The sequence below is a fragment of the Notothenia rossii genome (genome assembly GCF_949606895.1).
Source record: "Notothenia rossii genome assembly, chromosome: 11".
Taxonomy (NCBI): Eukaryota; Metazoa; Chordata; class Actinopteri; order Perciformes; family Nototheniidae; genus Notothenia; species Notothenia rossii.
The window spans coordinates 40155101-40172727 of record NC_136910.1 but is presented as its reverse complement, the minus strand read 5'-3'; the positions used below and the strand labels follow the sequence as shown (position 1 = coordinate 40172727).

The window sequence follows — 17627 nt, the reverse complement described above, 5'->3', positions numbered from 1 at the left end:
TTTTTCATGTGTTTTGTAATCTTTTGCACCCCTTTTTAGTTATGTTGTGTATCTTCATAGTTATTTTGTGTCTCTTTGTAGTTATTTTAGTCCCTTTGTAGTCTTCTGTGGTCATTATGAGTGTCTCCCTGGTCTGTTTGTGTCTCTGGGTGACTTTTTGTTGGCTCCTCACAATGTGGGCCCCTAACCCTGTGCCAATTAGGAATGTAAAGTAATAATTTACATTGTTGATTATCATACAAACCCCATATTTAGCTATTTAAATGAGGTCTGTACTAAGCTCCTTTACCTGGACGAAGACGATGGCGAAGAGCAGGTAGAGGCAGTATTTGGCTCGGCTGCGCGCCGGTTTTGGGGGGGCCCGGCGCTTCCCTCTGTTGGGATACATCACCCGTCTCCTCCTTTTCCTCTTCTTCTTCTGAGGGACGGACAAGGCGATAGGGGTTGTTCCGTCGAAGGTGAAGATTTTGGGGCTGGTCCTCCCTGTGGCCCCTGTGAGGGCCCCGTCCCCCTCCGCCTCCTGACGCCTCTTCTTCAAGGCATGGTACTTCTGTTTGATCCGAATGACGGCACGCAGAGTGGAGGAGAAGCTGGATATTTGGAGAGGCGGACTGTCCCTGTGTTTTGAATCGTGTTCTCCTTCACCCTCCATCTCTGTGTCCACCTCTTCATCCAGCTCTCCTTCCACCTCTCCCTCCGTCTGAGAGGTGGACGTGCTGCTCTCTTGGTCGCTCATCTGCAGAGAAAAGACGACATAAAGCAGGTATAAATAACTAGGCATTTTAGTGTCTTTAAGCGCATTGTTTTGGTTAAATTATGTACAATTACTATTTAATTTTCTTGTTGTTGCTTGAATACTTTTCTAATATTATTATGATAGAAAAGTGGATATTTTGGTAGGTGATTTATTTGCGAAGTGCTTTCAATATTTTCCTTTAACTGAAACAAGCATATTCAAATATTATTTAAAAACTTCTATAAATACTGTAATGATGTTATTATTATGTTGAGAGTGAATAGAAACACAAGTTTTTTTTAAATTACAAAAAAACAAAACAATAGAGGAATGTTTCGTAATTTGAGTATGTCCCTTTTGTGCTACTTTGACTCCACAACCACAAGAGGCGCTTTAACACCGGAGTACTTTTCCCGTTTAGTTCCGATAGTTCCTGGGATTTTACGTTCACACCAAAAAGAGAACTTAGTTCATGAGAACTTGTACCCCCTTTTTAGTGCCTGCTAGAGAGGTGGTACTTTCCTGGGGAGAAAAAAGTTCCAATTTCTGATTGGCTGGGCGAATTGCAAACCACGCCCCGTAAAACTCTGAAAAGTTTTGTGAAGCCGCCATTGTATTTGCAGGCACTAGCATTATTAACATTAGCATTAGCCCAGTGCACCAACGGAGAGAGACTAACTTATGGCAACACAAAAAAAAACATGGGAGCGGTGGAGTGATGAGGAGGTGTCGGCGTTCTGGCGATTTACTCGGAAGGCTTCAGTAGAAGCTGCTGGTAAGCCAGTCCCGAACTCCGGGGACTTCGGGTGGCATTATACGGTTATGGCTAGAAAGGATCCGTCTAGTGTAAAACTCTCGTGAGAGTTTGGCTGAATGTCACGTGGCTGAATGTTTACGTTTGGCAGGCAGCCTTTCAGTTACGATCGTTAACATCAGTTGGCCACAGCAAATGATGGTGGGAAGCTAAACTATCTATTAATTATGTCAATGACAGGGAGTGTGATTGTTGAAATAGGGTGTTAGCGGTCTTGCTGGTGTTCAAAGAAGGATGACAACACTGTAGATCAGTGGTTCCCAACTTTTTTTTTTACCAAGGCACCCCTGAAAATATTTCTCGACCCCAAGGCACCCCAACTTTTTGTAGATTTTAAAAACCACTTCAGAGCTTAAACTAAAAACTATAAATACACCATAAATTGGTTTTCAAATGTGTATTTAATTGAATAGAACATTTTATAGAACAAATAATGTATTCACACATAATAACAAGAACCAGACTAAAAATGTCAACACCATTTCTATGATGAATTCAATATCATAAACAGGCCTACTAAGTAGGCTCTTTTGTTTTGGCTGAAAATAGTAGGCCTACCTGTGTAAAAACACGAATGCATATCAATACAGTTATTATTTTACATTTGGATTTCAAAAGAGGCAGGCCTATGATCACTTAGATTAAATAATAACTTAATATAATTGGAGGGATGAAACAATGCCCTCTGACCTGACTGTGGTCATGTGACTCATCAACCACATCCCAAATACGAAACATTCTGCATTTCGCTATCCAGATAATACTGATTGACAAAATCATAAATCATACATTTATAAGAAAGGCACACAAATTAACATCCAAACATAAACATTTCTCAGACCGTTACACGGTGCTAGTGCGACACTTGTGCCTGCTTTTGTGAGCAGAGTCTCTTGATGCGTGGGGGGATAGTGGACAGCGCAACGCGGAGGTCCTGCTCCACTGACAGCCGGGTCCGGGTCTTGTTTTTGACATATGCGAGTGAGGAAAACGCCAGCTCGCACAAGTAGGAGCTTGGAAACTGTAAAAGCACCTTGATGGCACTCTCTGAGAGGGATGGATACTCGTGTCCCACAAGCAGCCAAAATATATCCAGACGTAGTTCCCCGTGCTTCAGTTTCAGGGAGCGGTCCATAGATAGCTCTGCGAGTTCATCTTGAGCTCTGCTGTTTAAACTTTTGGCTGATATTAATGTTATTTTAGACTTCTTTTGCACTGCTGTTCCATCCTGTTCTGTCATCCCTGCCTGTGTTGTTGTTGAGGGCTGGGGTGCTTCTTTATTTATTGTCACTACGTAACGATCCATCTTGAAATTATTTGGCGCGAGGATAAAAAGCTGCTCTGCACACCGTAAACAATGACGGCTGACGTAAATCATGAGAATGTAAGCTGTTTAATATTTCTAAATCTGAGCAATATATGTTTTATTAGTTTATGAACTCCATTGTACATGTAATAAAATAAAGTGTATATGAAGTGAAGTTTATTAAGTGAGAAAAAAATGTGGAACATAAAAATGCGGTTTTTTGCGGCACACTTGGACAGTGCTCGCAGCACATCGGTTGGGAACCACTGCTGTAGATCACCAACACTATGGTTTATTTTTTATTCACAGGCAAGTCAACGTTGTCGCAGTAAAAGTCCCAAGATAGCTCCTGGTGCAATAAAATGTTCCCTTTCAGTGTTTTACTATTATGTCTGATGTTTCTCTATTAATATTGCTGCTGCATTAATGTGTATGTTGCATCATGTTACTGCTGTAGATGTGTTTCCGAGCCGCTCCGATTACAACGAGAGTTACAACGAGAACGTGACGTCATATTTACACTAGACGGATCCTTTCTAGCCATAACCGCATTATACGCCGTGAAGTTGTTTACGGCCTGCCAGTAAACCCAAAGCAGAAGAAGAAGAAGTGACGTCAGCGGTTTAATTTGCGTAATCTAATTATCACTCAAAAGGCCTCTTCTTGGGGGTGTTTGTACATTTTGGGCTACTGTAGAAACAAGGTGGTGCAATGTTGTGGATTTACTAAATAGGAACTGCTGCCTATGCATATTAGAAAAGCAAATTGTTAGCATACAAAAATGCACAATACCTAGTTTAAGGTGATTTTACAGTAATGAAAACTTAGTTATGAATATAATGTTGCTTTTCTGTCAATAGTAAAGTAAAGGATCTGAAATCTTCTACCACTGCAAACAATCTGCCTTCCTTTTTCTGTTATCTATCTCAGCTCTAGCTATTCCATCGAGTCTGACACTAGGACTCACAGACAGATGTTAGTGCTTAGTCATGCTATCAGTTACAGCTGCATCAGATACAGAGCATGGACGCTGCAACAGTCTGCATCATTTCTCAGTTACTTCCTCTTTTCTGACGGGGAACACAAACTTTGTAGAAGAGTAAAATAACAGTGACTAATCGAAATTTAAGGCAAATAATAGCTTAATTCCTGATGTTTTTATACACATGAATTAACCACAATGTAATGGATGATGCAGCTTGAGTTGAAAATGTTTGGTTTTGAAATGACTGCAGTCATAGCCAAATACCTAAGCAGAGTTTCTGATAATATATCCTTATAGATCAGAACTCACTTACCAGTCATCGGTTCTGTCACACGTTTCTTCTTTATCAGACTTATGCATCTTTTGCGTAGAGATGTAACGTGTAATATCAAACAGTTTCCCAGGTACAGAGCTACAGAGCTGCTGTTCTCTTTCAAACATGATATTCAAAACAAGTAATAATACTTTGGAGATATTCCTGCAAAAAGAAGGGAGTCCAATCCATTCAGGAAGGTTGCTGGCCTGCACTGTAAAATAACCCCTTCTTGTGCAACTGCACCCAATTGAGGATTGTTTTCTACACTCAGTTGAAGTTTTGCAATCTTAAAATCTTTTATTACATCTGCTTTGACATAAAGTTGCTGTGGCCGCATTCTGAGTCTCCAAATAATTCACATACTTCCACTCCCTATTTATTTCACAATCTGTTGGCAAATAAATAAATGATAGACAAATGTGAGGTCGTGATGGTTTCAAACTACTCTTGGTTTAGCATGTAGTGTAAGTTACAGAGAAAAGGGAACTACCAGTTACACACCCTGAGGGACACAATGTGCCATATGCAACCGCTGTAGCAGTCAAACTGGAAAATGTATATATATTCCTGCCGTAGCAAATAGGGAAAAACAGCTCCAATCCCAAAGAAAAGGAGTGAATGTGTCAAATATTATTGTTGGCACAGAGCAGCATCATTTCTGGTAAACGTATCAAACTCCTGTGTCCAAGCCCCTTTACTTCAGAACAAAAGAATTCAGCAAACTCACAGAGGAGAGAGAGTATCAGTTTGAGTATCTGCTGTCCTTTCACATGCATGGACCTGAGAGGACAGGCTGCATACCAAACATTTTAGGAGGTTTGCTGGGTAAAAAATAAACGTTTCTTGTGAGCTTATACTTCCCCCAGCCCTGTGTGAGTTATGGCTGCAAAAGGGTGCAGGTACTTAAAGCTGAAACACATACACACAAAGAGACACGTTTTAAAGTGAGTTTTTGTGTAGAGTCACACTGAACAGAGACAGGTCCTGAATTACACTCAGTTGCACACACATACTTATCATGCAAAGCACAAAGAAGGGAAATGAGAGGAAAATAAGGAGTTGAAGTGAAAACATTCAAGAAACAGGAATTGTCTTACCTTCAAATGTAGGTCAAATGTTCCTCCAGAGAGATCAGCGCAGGTTTAGTCCATAGCTTGGGAGTGGAGAAGCAGAGAGCCAACAGCCACACTCAGGAAGAGCCCTCCTATCTATCTGTCTGTCATACCATCACACACTGCCAGCTCCTCCTTTTTCTTCCCCTTTTATTCTCATTCTCTCCACTTTCTGCTCTGAAATGTTACACCCCCATTGGTTCGTTAAACAGCTATAAACCTTCACTACTGTATGTGCCTTTTCAAACAGCTAACAGTGCTTTCTTGCTTTAAATGATATTACATGTGGGAATCAAATTCTTATTTCAAAATCCAAGCCTAAACTTTATTAATCAGACACTAGTCCATTTCCAAGATCTGGTATTAAAAGTAGATACTTATATCATCTGTGCAAATACCACATGTAACGGGCTGCTTGCATGCTTAATGGTTATGTTGTGGTTCTTCTGTCTGTTTTATGTGTTAAACAGGAAATGTGAATAATGATAACTTCCTCATCTCCATCTGCACTTTCTATTCATTCAGCTGTGGAAAGTCACTAAGTACATCTACTCAATCGAGTCACATTTGAAGTTACTTGAAGTTTATTTGAGTACTTAATACTCGTCCACAAACTACTTTACATTTCAGAAGGGGGAAAGGTGTTGGGGTAGAATTGTATGGCTACTTATATAATATCACCAACGCTGTATGAATGATGAAATCCAAGTAAATACATTGGAACATCGGCAGCTACAAATTCAAACATGCCAGAAGTGAAGAATAATGGGTCAAAAAATTGATTTTTAACATCAAAAGCTAGTTTTTGCAAAATTGTGCACAAGATTCCAAGTGTCGCTTGTAGACCTGCTGTTTTGACCAATTTCTTCAGTCACTACTTATACAAATATTTGTTTCTTCCAGCTTCTCAAATGTGAAGATTTGTTGTTCTAAGTAAATGGGTTCTAAGACAAAACAAGCAATTTAAATAATGTCAGTTTTGATCATTTTGTAACAAAAAGATGAATCAATAATGGAGAGTGAATGAGAGCTGTACTGCTGTTGGAGTGGGAGCACAGACTTTGTAAGGCCGTTCTTTGGATCAAACTATAGAACCAACAGGAGTGGCAGCTTTTTGCATACTGTATATCATTTGCCTACGAATACATGTGTACAAATAAAGCTTGTCGCTAGCTACAAAGAAAACCAGGCGTTCTAGCATTTGGTTTGAACTCTGACATTCATAAAAGCTGACTGTAATTTGTAGATGAGAAATGCTCAGACAAAGCTCGAGTGTGAGGATGATTGTACAGAAGGTGTGAAAAAGGGAGCTGCAGAAGGAAGCTCGTGAAGTCTGAGCATTAACCATGTCTCAGTGTTTCAGCTTCATTCAGCCTGTGTACACAGTTTACTCCAACAAGCTGCTGGAAGTAAACTGTTAATGTTGTAGTAGGAAGAGGAGGGATTAGTCATACATGACAGCATCCTCACAGATGTGGACGTTTGCGACTGACAGCTACAGATCAGCACTTTCTATTTTAAGCTCAACATATAAAAAGGTGTTAATGCAGATTCTCACGGGTTTTGCAGGACCTTACTTCAACTGAACAGCATGCGGTTCACCTCGGAACAACGTGAAAGACTTTAGAAAACCATTTATTGAACTTTGGAGCATGATTTCAGAGCCAACATGAAAGAAAAACACATTTTAAAAGATATTTCCTTATGTACTGAAATTGTCCTGTCCAGGTTTATTTTTTCTGTAGCTTGTGCACATACACTAAGAAAACGATCAAAACAAACCTACATATAAAGTGACAGTTACTCTCTGGCACATCAGATATACCAAGTAAAATAATTCAGAATTTTGGGAAATAATTAAATATAAATGAAGATATTGATATGTGGTATCAACTTAAACAACTTTATTAGCGAATTAAAAGTTTGTCATTGCTACACCGAAGTTCAGATTTAAGGTCTTTTGGGTCAATCTAACGCTTTTACAGGAATAGTCTGCAAGTTGAAATGTTTAACTAAGTAATGAATATCACAAGGACAAGCAGAAATCCTTTAAAAGAGTGAAAGCAGACTCTTCTCCTTCTGACATCTTGCTCAGCGTCGTAGTTAAGGTCATATAGACCACTCCAATGTTTCCAAAATAGATTGTGATCGGTGCTTTGTATACAGGACAAATGTACAGGCTCACATAAAACATGGCCTAGATCTGCAGTTTCCAAACCTGAAGCTCACATGTGCCGGAGGATTAGTTTGTCCGCAACATAAGCCAAAGTGGGAATAATAATAATAATAAAAAGCTGTCATTCCTGCACTTAGAATCTTACTTTAATTTGAAAGTATTTGCAGCAAAATATACTTAATTTAAGGAAGTATTAAAAGCAAAGTGCCACTACTGCGTGTCATTTTACATTAGTGGAGTGTTATTTCCAATGCATTATCAGTAAAGAGCTTTTAAATTATGAGCTAGTTTACACCTTTTAAACCACGTTTATATAAACATTTAAAACTAGGGCTGCCAAATATGGCTCATTATCGATTCATCTGCAGATTAGTGTCTTGTCTAACTGCTTGCTCGAGGTCCGTGGGTACTACTGCATTTATCAGGAAGTCACTGGTAGGTAAACATACACCTGTTTAGGAATCATTGACCTAGATTGATAGAAGGGAAACATGATTCCTGCTCTTTCAGAGAGCTTCCTGTTAGTGGGAACGCTCTGGCTCTGCCCCCGGACTTTCCAGCAGCCATCAACCTGACGGACCAGAGAAAGCATATCAACGTTCCTCCTGTTTATCTTCGTCATCCTGAGTAGTGTTCACTGTTCGTTTTGGAAGCTTTTCAGAAATCATTTTGAAGATCAAATCGTGTGCATTTGACCGAATAGACAAGAAAAGCGTACAAATTTAGGAAAAGATCATTTTGTTTAAACACAAAGCAAACATTCATCCATCTGCTTCTCTTTGACAAAAATTTGCTGATGTGAAAGAAAACAAAAAATATAGAAAAGCCGTCTATGACAAGAAGTAGTACAACAGGGTATTAAACCGGGAACAAATGAAAGTAGCTCTCTTGAGATTTGGGTACAGCGGAATATATTTGCATCACACGGATGTTTCATATACTTTGGAAAGCAGTCTCTTTAATGAGCGTGTCATCCGCCCCATTCTCTTTCTGTGGAAGCTACATTGAGTTTAGATGGGGAGTGGGGAAGGTAAATGTGAATATTTAATCTTTCTTCCAGGAGATGAGTCTTTTTCCCTCTTTCTAGGGAACACCAATGATGAAGCAGACGTTCACAAAAGGACAAAGCTCAGCCATGTGTCCACTCTGAGAGGCAGCGATATATTCTAGCATGTTCCAGTAGGTTTAACTGCCGCCTACTTCCTCTTCCTGCCCCGGCCCCTCCTGCCCCGGCTCGAGGGGGGCTCTGCTCCGGCCCCTTCTGACGGGCCGGCCCCGATGTTGATCTGTCCCTCCTGGATCTCGCTGCGGGCCTCTGGGGGAAGGTGCTCGATCTGCTGCTGCGCCTCCAGATAGAACATCACGTCCCTCAGCTGCTCCTGCAGCTCTGATATCGCCACGTCCTTACATCCAACTGCAGGGAACACCAGATAAAAGACAGATGATAAACATACATTAAATAAGAAAACATTAACTATAACAAGATAAAACTGGAACCCATTTATTGAAAACAAAATGTCTTAACCCTGTAAGGCCCACTGTTGTAACTTTGAGGGCCACATGAGCTGTAGGGCGATAAATCTCATAGTCACCGTATTTAAAAGTGACCATTTGAAATAAAAAATGTATACTAAATGAAAGCTTCATTGTATCATAGGGAAGGATCGGTATGGGCTCTGGAGTGTTTAAGGACTTGTCAGTGGATCAGAAACTATAATCAGACTAGTGAAGTTGTTGTCGCAGTTCAAACCGTTGGCGTGCCGTGGAACAGAGTTCACTTTTTCTTAGCGGAAGAAATACGACAATTTTTAAGTCAATAAAATCACTTCAATTAATATTGGGAGTCAAGTCGTTAGTTTGTTTAGTATCTGGCCGTGTAATACGCGGGATGTGAATGTGCAGCGACATGGTCATTATGGGGTGAAGAACTCCTCGCTGCACATTATCCCTTACTTAAAAACTCACTTCCAAAAATATGTAAAATGCTATTAAGTGTATATCCCTCACTGTTGGCATTAAAGGGTGAGGCTGCCAAACTGCTGTGTGCACTTCCTGTCTGAAATAAACATCAGGAGAGTGGTGCAAAGAATGAAGAAACCTCCACAAGATATACTATAATCATCTTAACAATCATAAACAATAAATAAATATGGGATAAATCTAAATGTATCCTTCTGAAACTCCTAAACACCCAGTGGACCTGACAGATGTTACAGTGAAACAGAGCAGAGAGTGTCATGTAGCCCTGAGAGGAGTTATACTTACATCCTGCTGCTGCGCTAACCAAGGTGGTGAAACACTCCGAGTGGCGCAAACAAACACAAAGTGGAAGCTGCTGAGGCAACAACTCGCAGCGTTACAGGCTCCATCCATGTAGCCGGCTGATCATATTTGAAGTGGCAGCTTATTTAAAATGTATTGTGTAAAATTCAGCTTCACTGCAGAGATAGAAATGTGTGTCTGTCCACCACTTAGGTCCGGACTGATATTACTCAACAACTGACATCAGATGGATTGCCAAGAAATGTTCAAAATTCTTAAAAAATAAATCTTAATAAAAACACGAAATCAATCTTCATCCTATTTTTTTGAGTGTAACTAATCAATGAACACATGTTCAAGTTTCTACAAGTGGACAGGAACCTTGTGGTCGTTTTAGAAATGCCTTTATATATATATATATATATATATATATATATAATCACTAGTGGTTATGTTTTATTGGCGTAACATCATTGCAAAGGGTATGAATTGAACTCAACTCAAAACCCACTCATCAAAACAAGCGAATAAGCCGGTTGTTAATTCACAGGCGATTAGCCATTAAGCATTTTCTATTAGCCGATGTAAGTGTTTCTTTAACTTTGTCCTCCTCATGAATATCATTTCAGCATCAATTTGCTTAGAATTTGCAAATATTAACTTAGAAATGAGGAAGTACTCTGTACCTTCAGGCACATATGACCTCTGCGCTATGGGAGTACTAACATATCGTAACTCAAACTGAACCAGCATCTCACACATTCCTGTTGATCTGGATTGAGCAGTCTGACTTTAATTATGGTTATTCAAATCTTGTAAATATTTGGAAGCAACTGACACAATAATGTCTGTAGAGATTTCATGTTCTGTGTATTTACTCATATAAAATAGAAATGACATAAAAAAACAATATTTGCTACTGATTTAGTTTTCCTGCTCTAAAATGTTTATATTGGTAGACTGAGGTATCAAACCTTTTTTAATCCCCACCATGTTCAACAGTGATACATGTGTGTATACATGTGTGTATACCAGCATGCTGCAGTCCAGTTTGGTGTGGGAGGCCACGCCCCTTTGTGTGGGGATGTTGATTAGCAACACAGATAAAAACCAGGGCCATCATTACATTACATTACATGTCACTTGTTAGACGCTTTTATGCAAAGCGACTTACATACATTCAGTGCTGTGGGTCTTCCCCAGGGACACAATGACATGCTGACGGCAGTGGGACTCGAACTTGCTACCCTCTGATTCAAAGTCCAGCACACTAAATTCAGCGCACAATCCCACTGAGCCACAGCCTCCTCATCAGAGGATACAGCCCTGTGTTACGGCCAAATGCCACATCTTGTGTTATGTTAACTAAAACAATAAATATATGTGTGTGTGCAGGCTCCATGATTCAGATCAGCAATGTGTTGTTCCTTTGGCCCATGATACACCCTTCCATAGTGTCATGGTAATTGGGCCTGTAGTTTCCCCCTGACACTTCAGACTCAGGAACCCTCCTACCTTCTCAGAGGTATTTGGATGCTTCCGACATGATAATTGTTGACTTCTGAAATCGACGCCTCCTCACTCACCGCTTTCCTTCGCTTTGTGCGCCTCCTCAGCCAACGTGGCCTGCAGCTCAGTCTGATTGGCTCTCAGGCAGCGGTTCATCTCCTGCTCCTCCATCAGTTCCTGGCTCAGCTTCACCACCCGGCTGTTCAGCTGAGTGCACCTGAGCAGGCAGACACAGAATCAGCTGCACGTTCTCTACACAAACGTCTCAAGAGTTGTTTTTAAACAATGGTTCATTCTTTTAGCTTGGCCACTATTTGTCTTGCTCTTGCTATAGTTTTTCTTTAATCTAACCACAGACCTTTTTACTTGTCAAAACAGCAAAACCACTAATGGAAGTCATATGTTATATGGTTCCCTGGAAATGACGCATGCTTGTTCAGTTTTGACTTGTCGAACTGTCTCTCCCCGGGGGGGAAACTGCTGCACTTGTGCTCAGACATACACAATTACAGGTTATACGACCTTGATTCTATTGTCCAACCAGATCCCACGTTAAGCGCAATGAAACAAAGTGCTGAGTCAGGCTTTACTTGCTTTTTCTCGATGCTCTGCTTCTCTTTGCCCATTTCTCCAAAGCGTCGCTCTAAGTTATCGCAACGCTCCAGGGTCTCCTTAAATTTAACCTTCATGTTGGTTATCTGAAAGACACAGAGTGATCGGACATGGACAGAAATCAGCAATATAACAGCATTAAACCTTTTCAGAGTCCTTTCAAAGGCTTATAGCCTGTCCGTACCTCCTCTGCTGTCTCCTTCTCCAGATGAACGATCTTATTCTCCCAGTAGATCCTCTGAGACTCCAGTTGACTCGTCAGCAGGTACGAGTACTGCAGACACCGAGGACGAGTTAGAGCCTTTCTGTGCTCATTAAGCAAACAAAGCAACACAAACAATATGTGTACCTCTAGTTGAAGGGCATCAATCTTCTCAGCGTGGCAGGTGTCTCCCTCACACTCGTACTGCACCATCTTCCCGTCTGTCTTACTGGCCACCAGCCGATGCACGTAGTTATCTAAAACCACAAAAGGTCCCCACAGGAAGTGAGATAAAGTAGCAAAATCTACAAATATCAATTTAATCAAGTAAAATGTTTGATATCATTGTAAACTTTGCAATCTGAGTACATCACATTTTGCTTTTGGAAATTAGAAGGGTAATTTGTCACTTTAGACTTTTTATAGACATATTTTAAATGGAAAAAATAATAAATTATCCAAAAGAAAACACCCTGCCATCTGGAAGTTATGTTATACCAACGATTGAAGTGAAAAATGATGTTAAAAGAATGTGTTCAGGACAAGTCCGAGTACTTTTCTACTTTTAATTTAGTAAACAATCAGAGCACTTTTCCCACCATGGCATACTCCCCATAAGAACATTATAAAGTTATGACTAAGAGGGAATGTCTCTCAACTTGTTTTAGAATAATGCTGAACTCTAGTGGTCAATATGTATTAAAGCAGCTCTGATAGACATACAAGATTGAAGCCATTAGTTTACTATGACCACACTCAAGAAGCAACATGAGCCAAATTCAGAGACACACACACAAATCTATTACCTCCTGCGTAGTCCCAGACCCGATGGTTGGTGAGCTGCATAGCGTAGGTATGCTGTGTTTCCTCAAAGTGCTTGTAAGCATGCATGCTGACGTAGCGACCGCAGCCAATGTGCCCGCAGATCAAACAAATCCACAGGTTCTACAGAGAAAAGAGAAATCTGGGTTATAAAACGGGCGAATCAAAAACAAAACTGAAAGCCAACTGAAAGAAGATCTAATCGAAAGCTACAATATTCATATCGGTTACCTCCTGCACTCCACACTCAAAGCACTTGTTCTCTTCCACTGGTTCTGGTGTTTGACAGTACCTACACACAGGACACCTGGAAACAGAGCACACACACACAAACACACATTCATCAAATTGTGCACAGCAGTTCTTTGTGAAACATGAGAATACATGTAAAGAGGAGGACAAAAACCAACATCACATGAAGCCCGGAGAAACAACTAGTGGACTAAGAGTCAGGTGAGAGAGCATGTGATCCTAATTCCTGTATTTACGGGGTTTTACATCAGTACTATAATTACACTGAATCCAATGAACTGTAGAATACACTCAGTAGGGGTGTAACCAACAACGATAAACCTAAAGCAGATGGACAGCACTTTAGTCAAATTCCTTGTAGAAAAGTTAATATAGTTTAAGGGACACAAAACAGCATGTTCATTTCCGGTGTGAGTGTGTGTGTGTTTTTGAGTGTGTGTGTTTGTGTGTCTATACAACTTACGAGGCATCTTCCCACCGCTGGAGACACTGGCTGTGAAAGCTGTGGTTGCAGAGAGTGGTGAGGATGCCGTTGACCGACTCGTCCATCCTCTCCAGGCACACGGTGCACTTAGGCAGCTCCGTCAGCTCCATCACTGGCAGACTGGCTCCCTGAAGAGAGAGGGGGGGGGGGGGGGGAGTCGGAGGACATGGGGGTGGAGGTTAGAGAAAGGAAACTGTGGTATTTGGGATCAAAAAAAGTTTACTGTAGAATCGATTTCACACATTTCTTCCCATCATCAATGAAACGGCCTGCAGCTGTGTTAGTTACTATGGTTACAACAGACCAGAACTGTACCACCAGATAATACTACGTGCATACAAGAAAGAGCTGCAACTAATTATTATTTTCCCTATTCTCACTTTCTCAATGAATCAATTTGCTGTTTGATTCCAAGGTTACGTCTTGTTTTGGACGACCCATACTCAAAACTCCTAAAGATCAAATCCTCTCATTGACTCATCGGTCTGCTTGAAAAAATACTTCAATAATCAAAATAGTTGCTGATTATTGTTTTTGCCTCATGTATTGTTCAAATGATTAATAGTTAGTAATAGTTTAGAGAATAAATGATGGGTATGTTTACCTCTTCAGACTTTATAACGTCGGCCCGCTCCACGTAGACCAGTTGGCACACTGCGTCCTCTATAGAGTTGAACTGTCGGCCATTACAGGCTGTGTAAAAACTGTCAGCATCGGCCTGAAAGAAGTCAGGAAAAAAAAGCAGCATTAAGTCAGATGGTGCCTAAAGTCATAAATATAGGAGGTGCAAACTTCCACATATTACAAAGAGTCCAAAGTCTTATGCAAACTAACAGTGTGCATGATTTATAAATAGCCCACACATGTAAAGCTATTCATCAGACAACAGAAAGGTTTAAGTTATTATGGAAAACACGGGAAGAGAAACAGGAACCTCCTAAGATCCTCGAAAATATCTTTAGTCATGATTATGCTGAGATGTTCTTACCTGTGTACAGAACTTAATCAGAACCATGTACTGGTTAGGGGTAGAGTCCCGTATGATCTTCATATGCTCCATGACGTCGTTATAAGGAGCCAAAAGCTTCATGAGGTCGTGGCTGGTCATGGTGGCGGGGACCGTCAGGATGCACACCATCGCACTGCGCCTCACATCCTCTCTCAGTGATGTCATTTTGCTGCAACAAGACACAAAACACTCAAGAAAGGGAAAGGGCTTTCTCATCTCCATGACAATTCAATTGCATTATCATCGCTGTTAGGGAATAATTCTCTTAGATATCCACCTTTTGCCCTTTGACGTTTATGACCAACCCTGACGTCTGTTATCTCCCTTAAGGAAAGGGGCTGCTTCAGCCATATGTTGTTGTTACCAGTTTATGACCGGGCAACTCTCGGTCACAAATGGTTTGTTGTTGTGGGTAGGCTGAACACTTCCTTCTTGGGGTTTGTGGACTCCAATGTGTGAAATCTTCGAGGCCATAGGCGTCGGACACAAGTGGTTCAGTGTTCCCAGCTGTTTAGTCTATCTTGCCAAACATTTTGATAACTCTCTCTGAACTAGTTAAAAAGGTCTTTAGAGAGACAGAGGCTCTTCAGAATTGACGTGGCAACTCTACCGTGCAGTCAGAACCTCTGACTCCAGATTTGTTTAGTGAATTCTCCGGCCGAAGCTCCTAAATAAACCATCAGTGTTTGACATCAAAGTTCCAGCTCTCCCCGTGTCTCCTTCCTGAGTCGGTGACTCCCACTGCATTGCTACACAGAAGTCTCCCGCACAATCGCTGCTTGCTAGTTTTATAATGTTTCATTGGAAGAGAGTCCCTCTATATATATATATAGAAGTGATGTTACCGTAGAATTTGAAGAAGGTCATTTAGTAAATGCGTTAATCAGATGTCATGACTTTTCAAGCATTCAGATTCCTGTATACTTGCGACGGAATAAACTCTTTACATATTTAGACTTTTTGGACTGCATTTCGTTGTCCCAGTGCTTGATCTAATCTAATTGAATCTAATCTAAATGATAAGGATGTCAGGTGTGACTCACTTGGTCTTGTAGAGGTGCATGATACCGTGGACGATCTCCACTGACGGGTTGCCGCTGAAGAAGGAAATCTGGTCCGGCAGCTGTTTGGAGGGGGAGTCAGGAGTGGCCCCTGTCGCCTTAGTGTCGTGTGAAGCCTCAGAACCCTCCGGACTCTCTGCTTCAGCCTGAGCAGCCTTAGCTTCACTGTCCTGCTCTGCTGCACCACTGAAGTCTTCTCCTCCTCTTTTATCTGGTGATGATTCAGTGGTTTGCAAACATTATTTCATGTTTTTAAAAAGGTAAAGCTGCTGTTTATCTATATTTCAATGCTTTCTGACTTATCTAACCTGCCCGTGGCTGTCAGCTTAGAGCCCTACTTAAGATAACTTCAAAAACACCTCACAAATATATATGTTTATTTAAATACTATAGGGCTCTTTGTTGTCGATTTTAGTAAGGCTTTGCTTTGTTGAAAGATATTTAATTTCCAGTGCAAATGCAATATTTATTACACATTAAACATTTGTACGTGAGAAAATAGATTCAAAAGAAAGAAAAAATATACATGTGAACAGATACACAACCAAATGTACTTCAAAGTCTATTATATTTAGACAACAATGGAGCTCTATGGGACAGAGAAAGAAGGTAATAGAAAGAATAACATATATTTCCAGCCTTAACCACAAATAGCTAGTTTAAGACAGACTCTAATCTGATAATGTACTATGACTGGAACCAGCTAGATGTTATGATTAAGAGAACTCTGCTTACCTTGACTGGGTTCAAATGTTTCTATAACCATGTCCCCCATGGCTCTGCTGCCGATGTGCTGGTGCAGTACAGCGGCTCTTTCCAGATCCGTCTTTCCACTCAGAGTGTGTTTGGCTACACCTAAAGCTTTCTCCTGCAGCTCCTTCTCTGACATGCCTTCTGTTGAAGATAAGAGAAACAGGACAGGGTTACTGTGAGCTCTAATAGAACAACTACAAAACTGAGTGTCTCAATATTCATCATTCAAACTATTACTGGTGTTTGTGTTAAAATATGTATTTAGTTATTTCAGTGAAGCACTTTTACTTTGAGAAACTGATTGATTGATTTACTTTCCATGCCCAAACATTGCCATGATCAAACATTTCATCCGTCAGTTGATCAAAAAATGCAATATTATAGACAGCAAAATATTGAAAAACGGTCATCTGAAAGGTATCTAAAGCTTCTTGACCATTGAAAGAAAAATATTTCCCTGTGAAATGTAGTGAAGTTAAAGTATGATGTAGCTAGCAGTTGAGTAAAGGATATTCAGCCTCTAGGTTTAAGCTCTCTTGTCACTGCTTGTTAGCTTCCTGGCTAACTTGACACAAAAACAATGACTTCAACGTTTAGCTATGTTATCAGACACTTTACTCACCAGCTGAGTACTGGAAACCTTGTGGAGAAGGAGACTGGTCGGCTATTTCCAGACGGATTACTACCATAGACACACTCATGTGTAATAAAATAATTGGCCACTTTTACAAAGAACAATAACAAACCGGTGACAGCTAGCAAGCGAAACCTGCTACACGTCCAGCTAGCTAGATGACTGTCAAGCTAATTAGCTAACAGCTAAACACAAAGCCGTTTAAATGCAGTTAAAACAAAACGTCTTTGAGTCCAGTCAGAACATTACGTTAGTTATACTGCCTTTACCTTCGCCGAACGCAAAACATTACATTAGTTGTATTAGCTCATACGCAGTAGCTGTCTAAAGACCTCAGCTAGCTTCTCTTTCTGTTTATGCACAGCTGGTAACATGCTGCTCTTCTTCGTGTATCAAATAAAACCAGCCGTAATGTGTTGCTGCCTCCTGCAGGGACTGAGTGTGTACTGCACATGTACAGTGTACATTGCTAAAATATGAATTTTACATTTAAGTTTCTAATTGTGTATATATACAATTTCAATTCACATCAACATTTGGATTGGTAAAGTTCACACCAAAGAAACAAATACAAAGATATGA

General features: G+C 40.5%; 2 protein-coding genes across 2 annotated transcripts in view; both read right to left on the bottom strand.

Annotated features, from left to right (window-relative positions):
- Positions 1-5518, bottom strand: part of tor4aa (torsin family 4, member Aa) — an 8043-nt gene extending 2525 nt beyond the window's left edge. Inside the window, 2 exon segments of the mRNA XM_079658333.1 lie at positions 290-736; positions 5255-5518. Coding sequence (XP_079514459.1) covers positions 290-736 — 447 coding nt within the window. The 5' untranslated portion in view covers positions 5255-5518.
- Positions 5519-6888: 1370 nt separating this feature from the next.
- Positions 6889-17442, bottom strand: brap (BRCA1 associated protein). Its single transcript, XM_079658325.1, has 13 exons — positions 17034-17442; positions 16394-16552; positions 15641-15869; positions 14577-14766; positions 14193-14306; positions 13568-13716; positions 13084-13159; positions 12837-12975; positions 12178-12287; positions 12013-12102; positions 11811-11914; positions 11294-11433; positions 6889-8859 (listed from the first exon to the last, which is right to left on the bottom strand). Exons 1-13 carry the CDS (start codon positions 17110-17112, stop codon positions 8642-8644), a joined length of 1797 nt encoding a protein of 598 aa, XP_079514451.1. The 5' UTR covers positions 17113-17442; the 3' UTR covers positions 6889-8641.
- Positions 17443-17627: the final 185 nt, after the last annotated feature.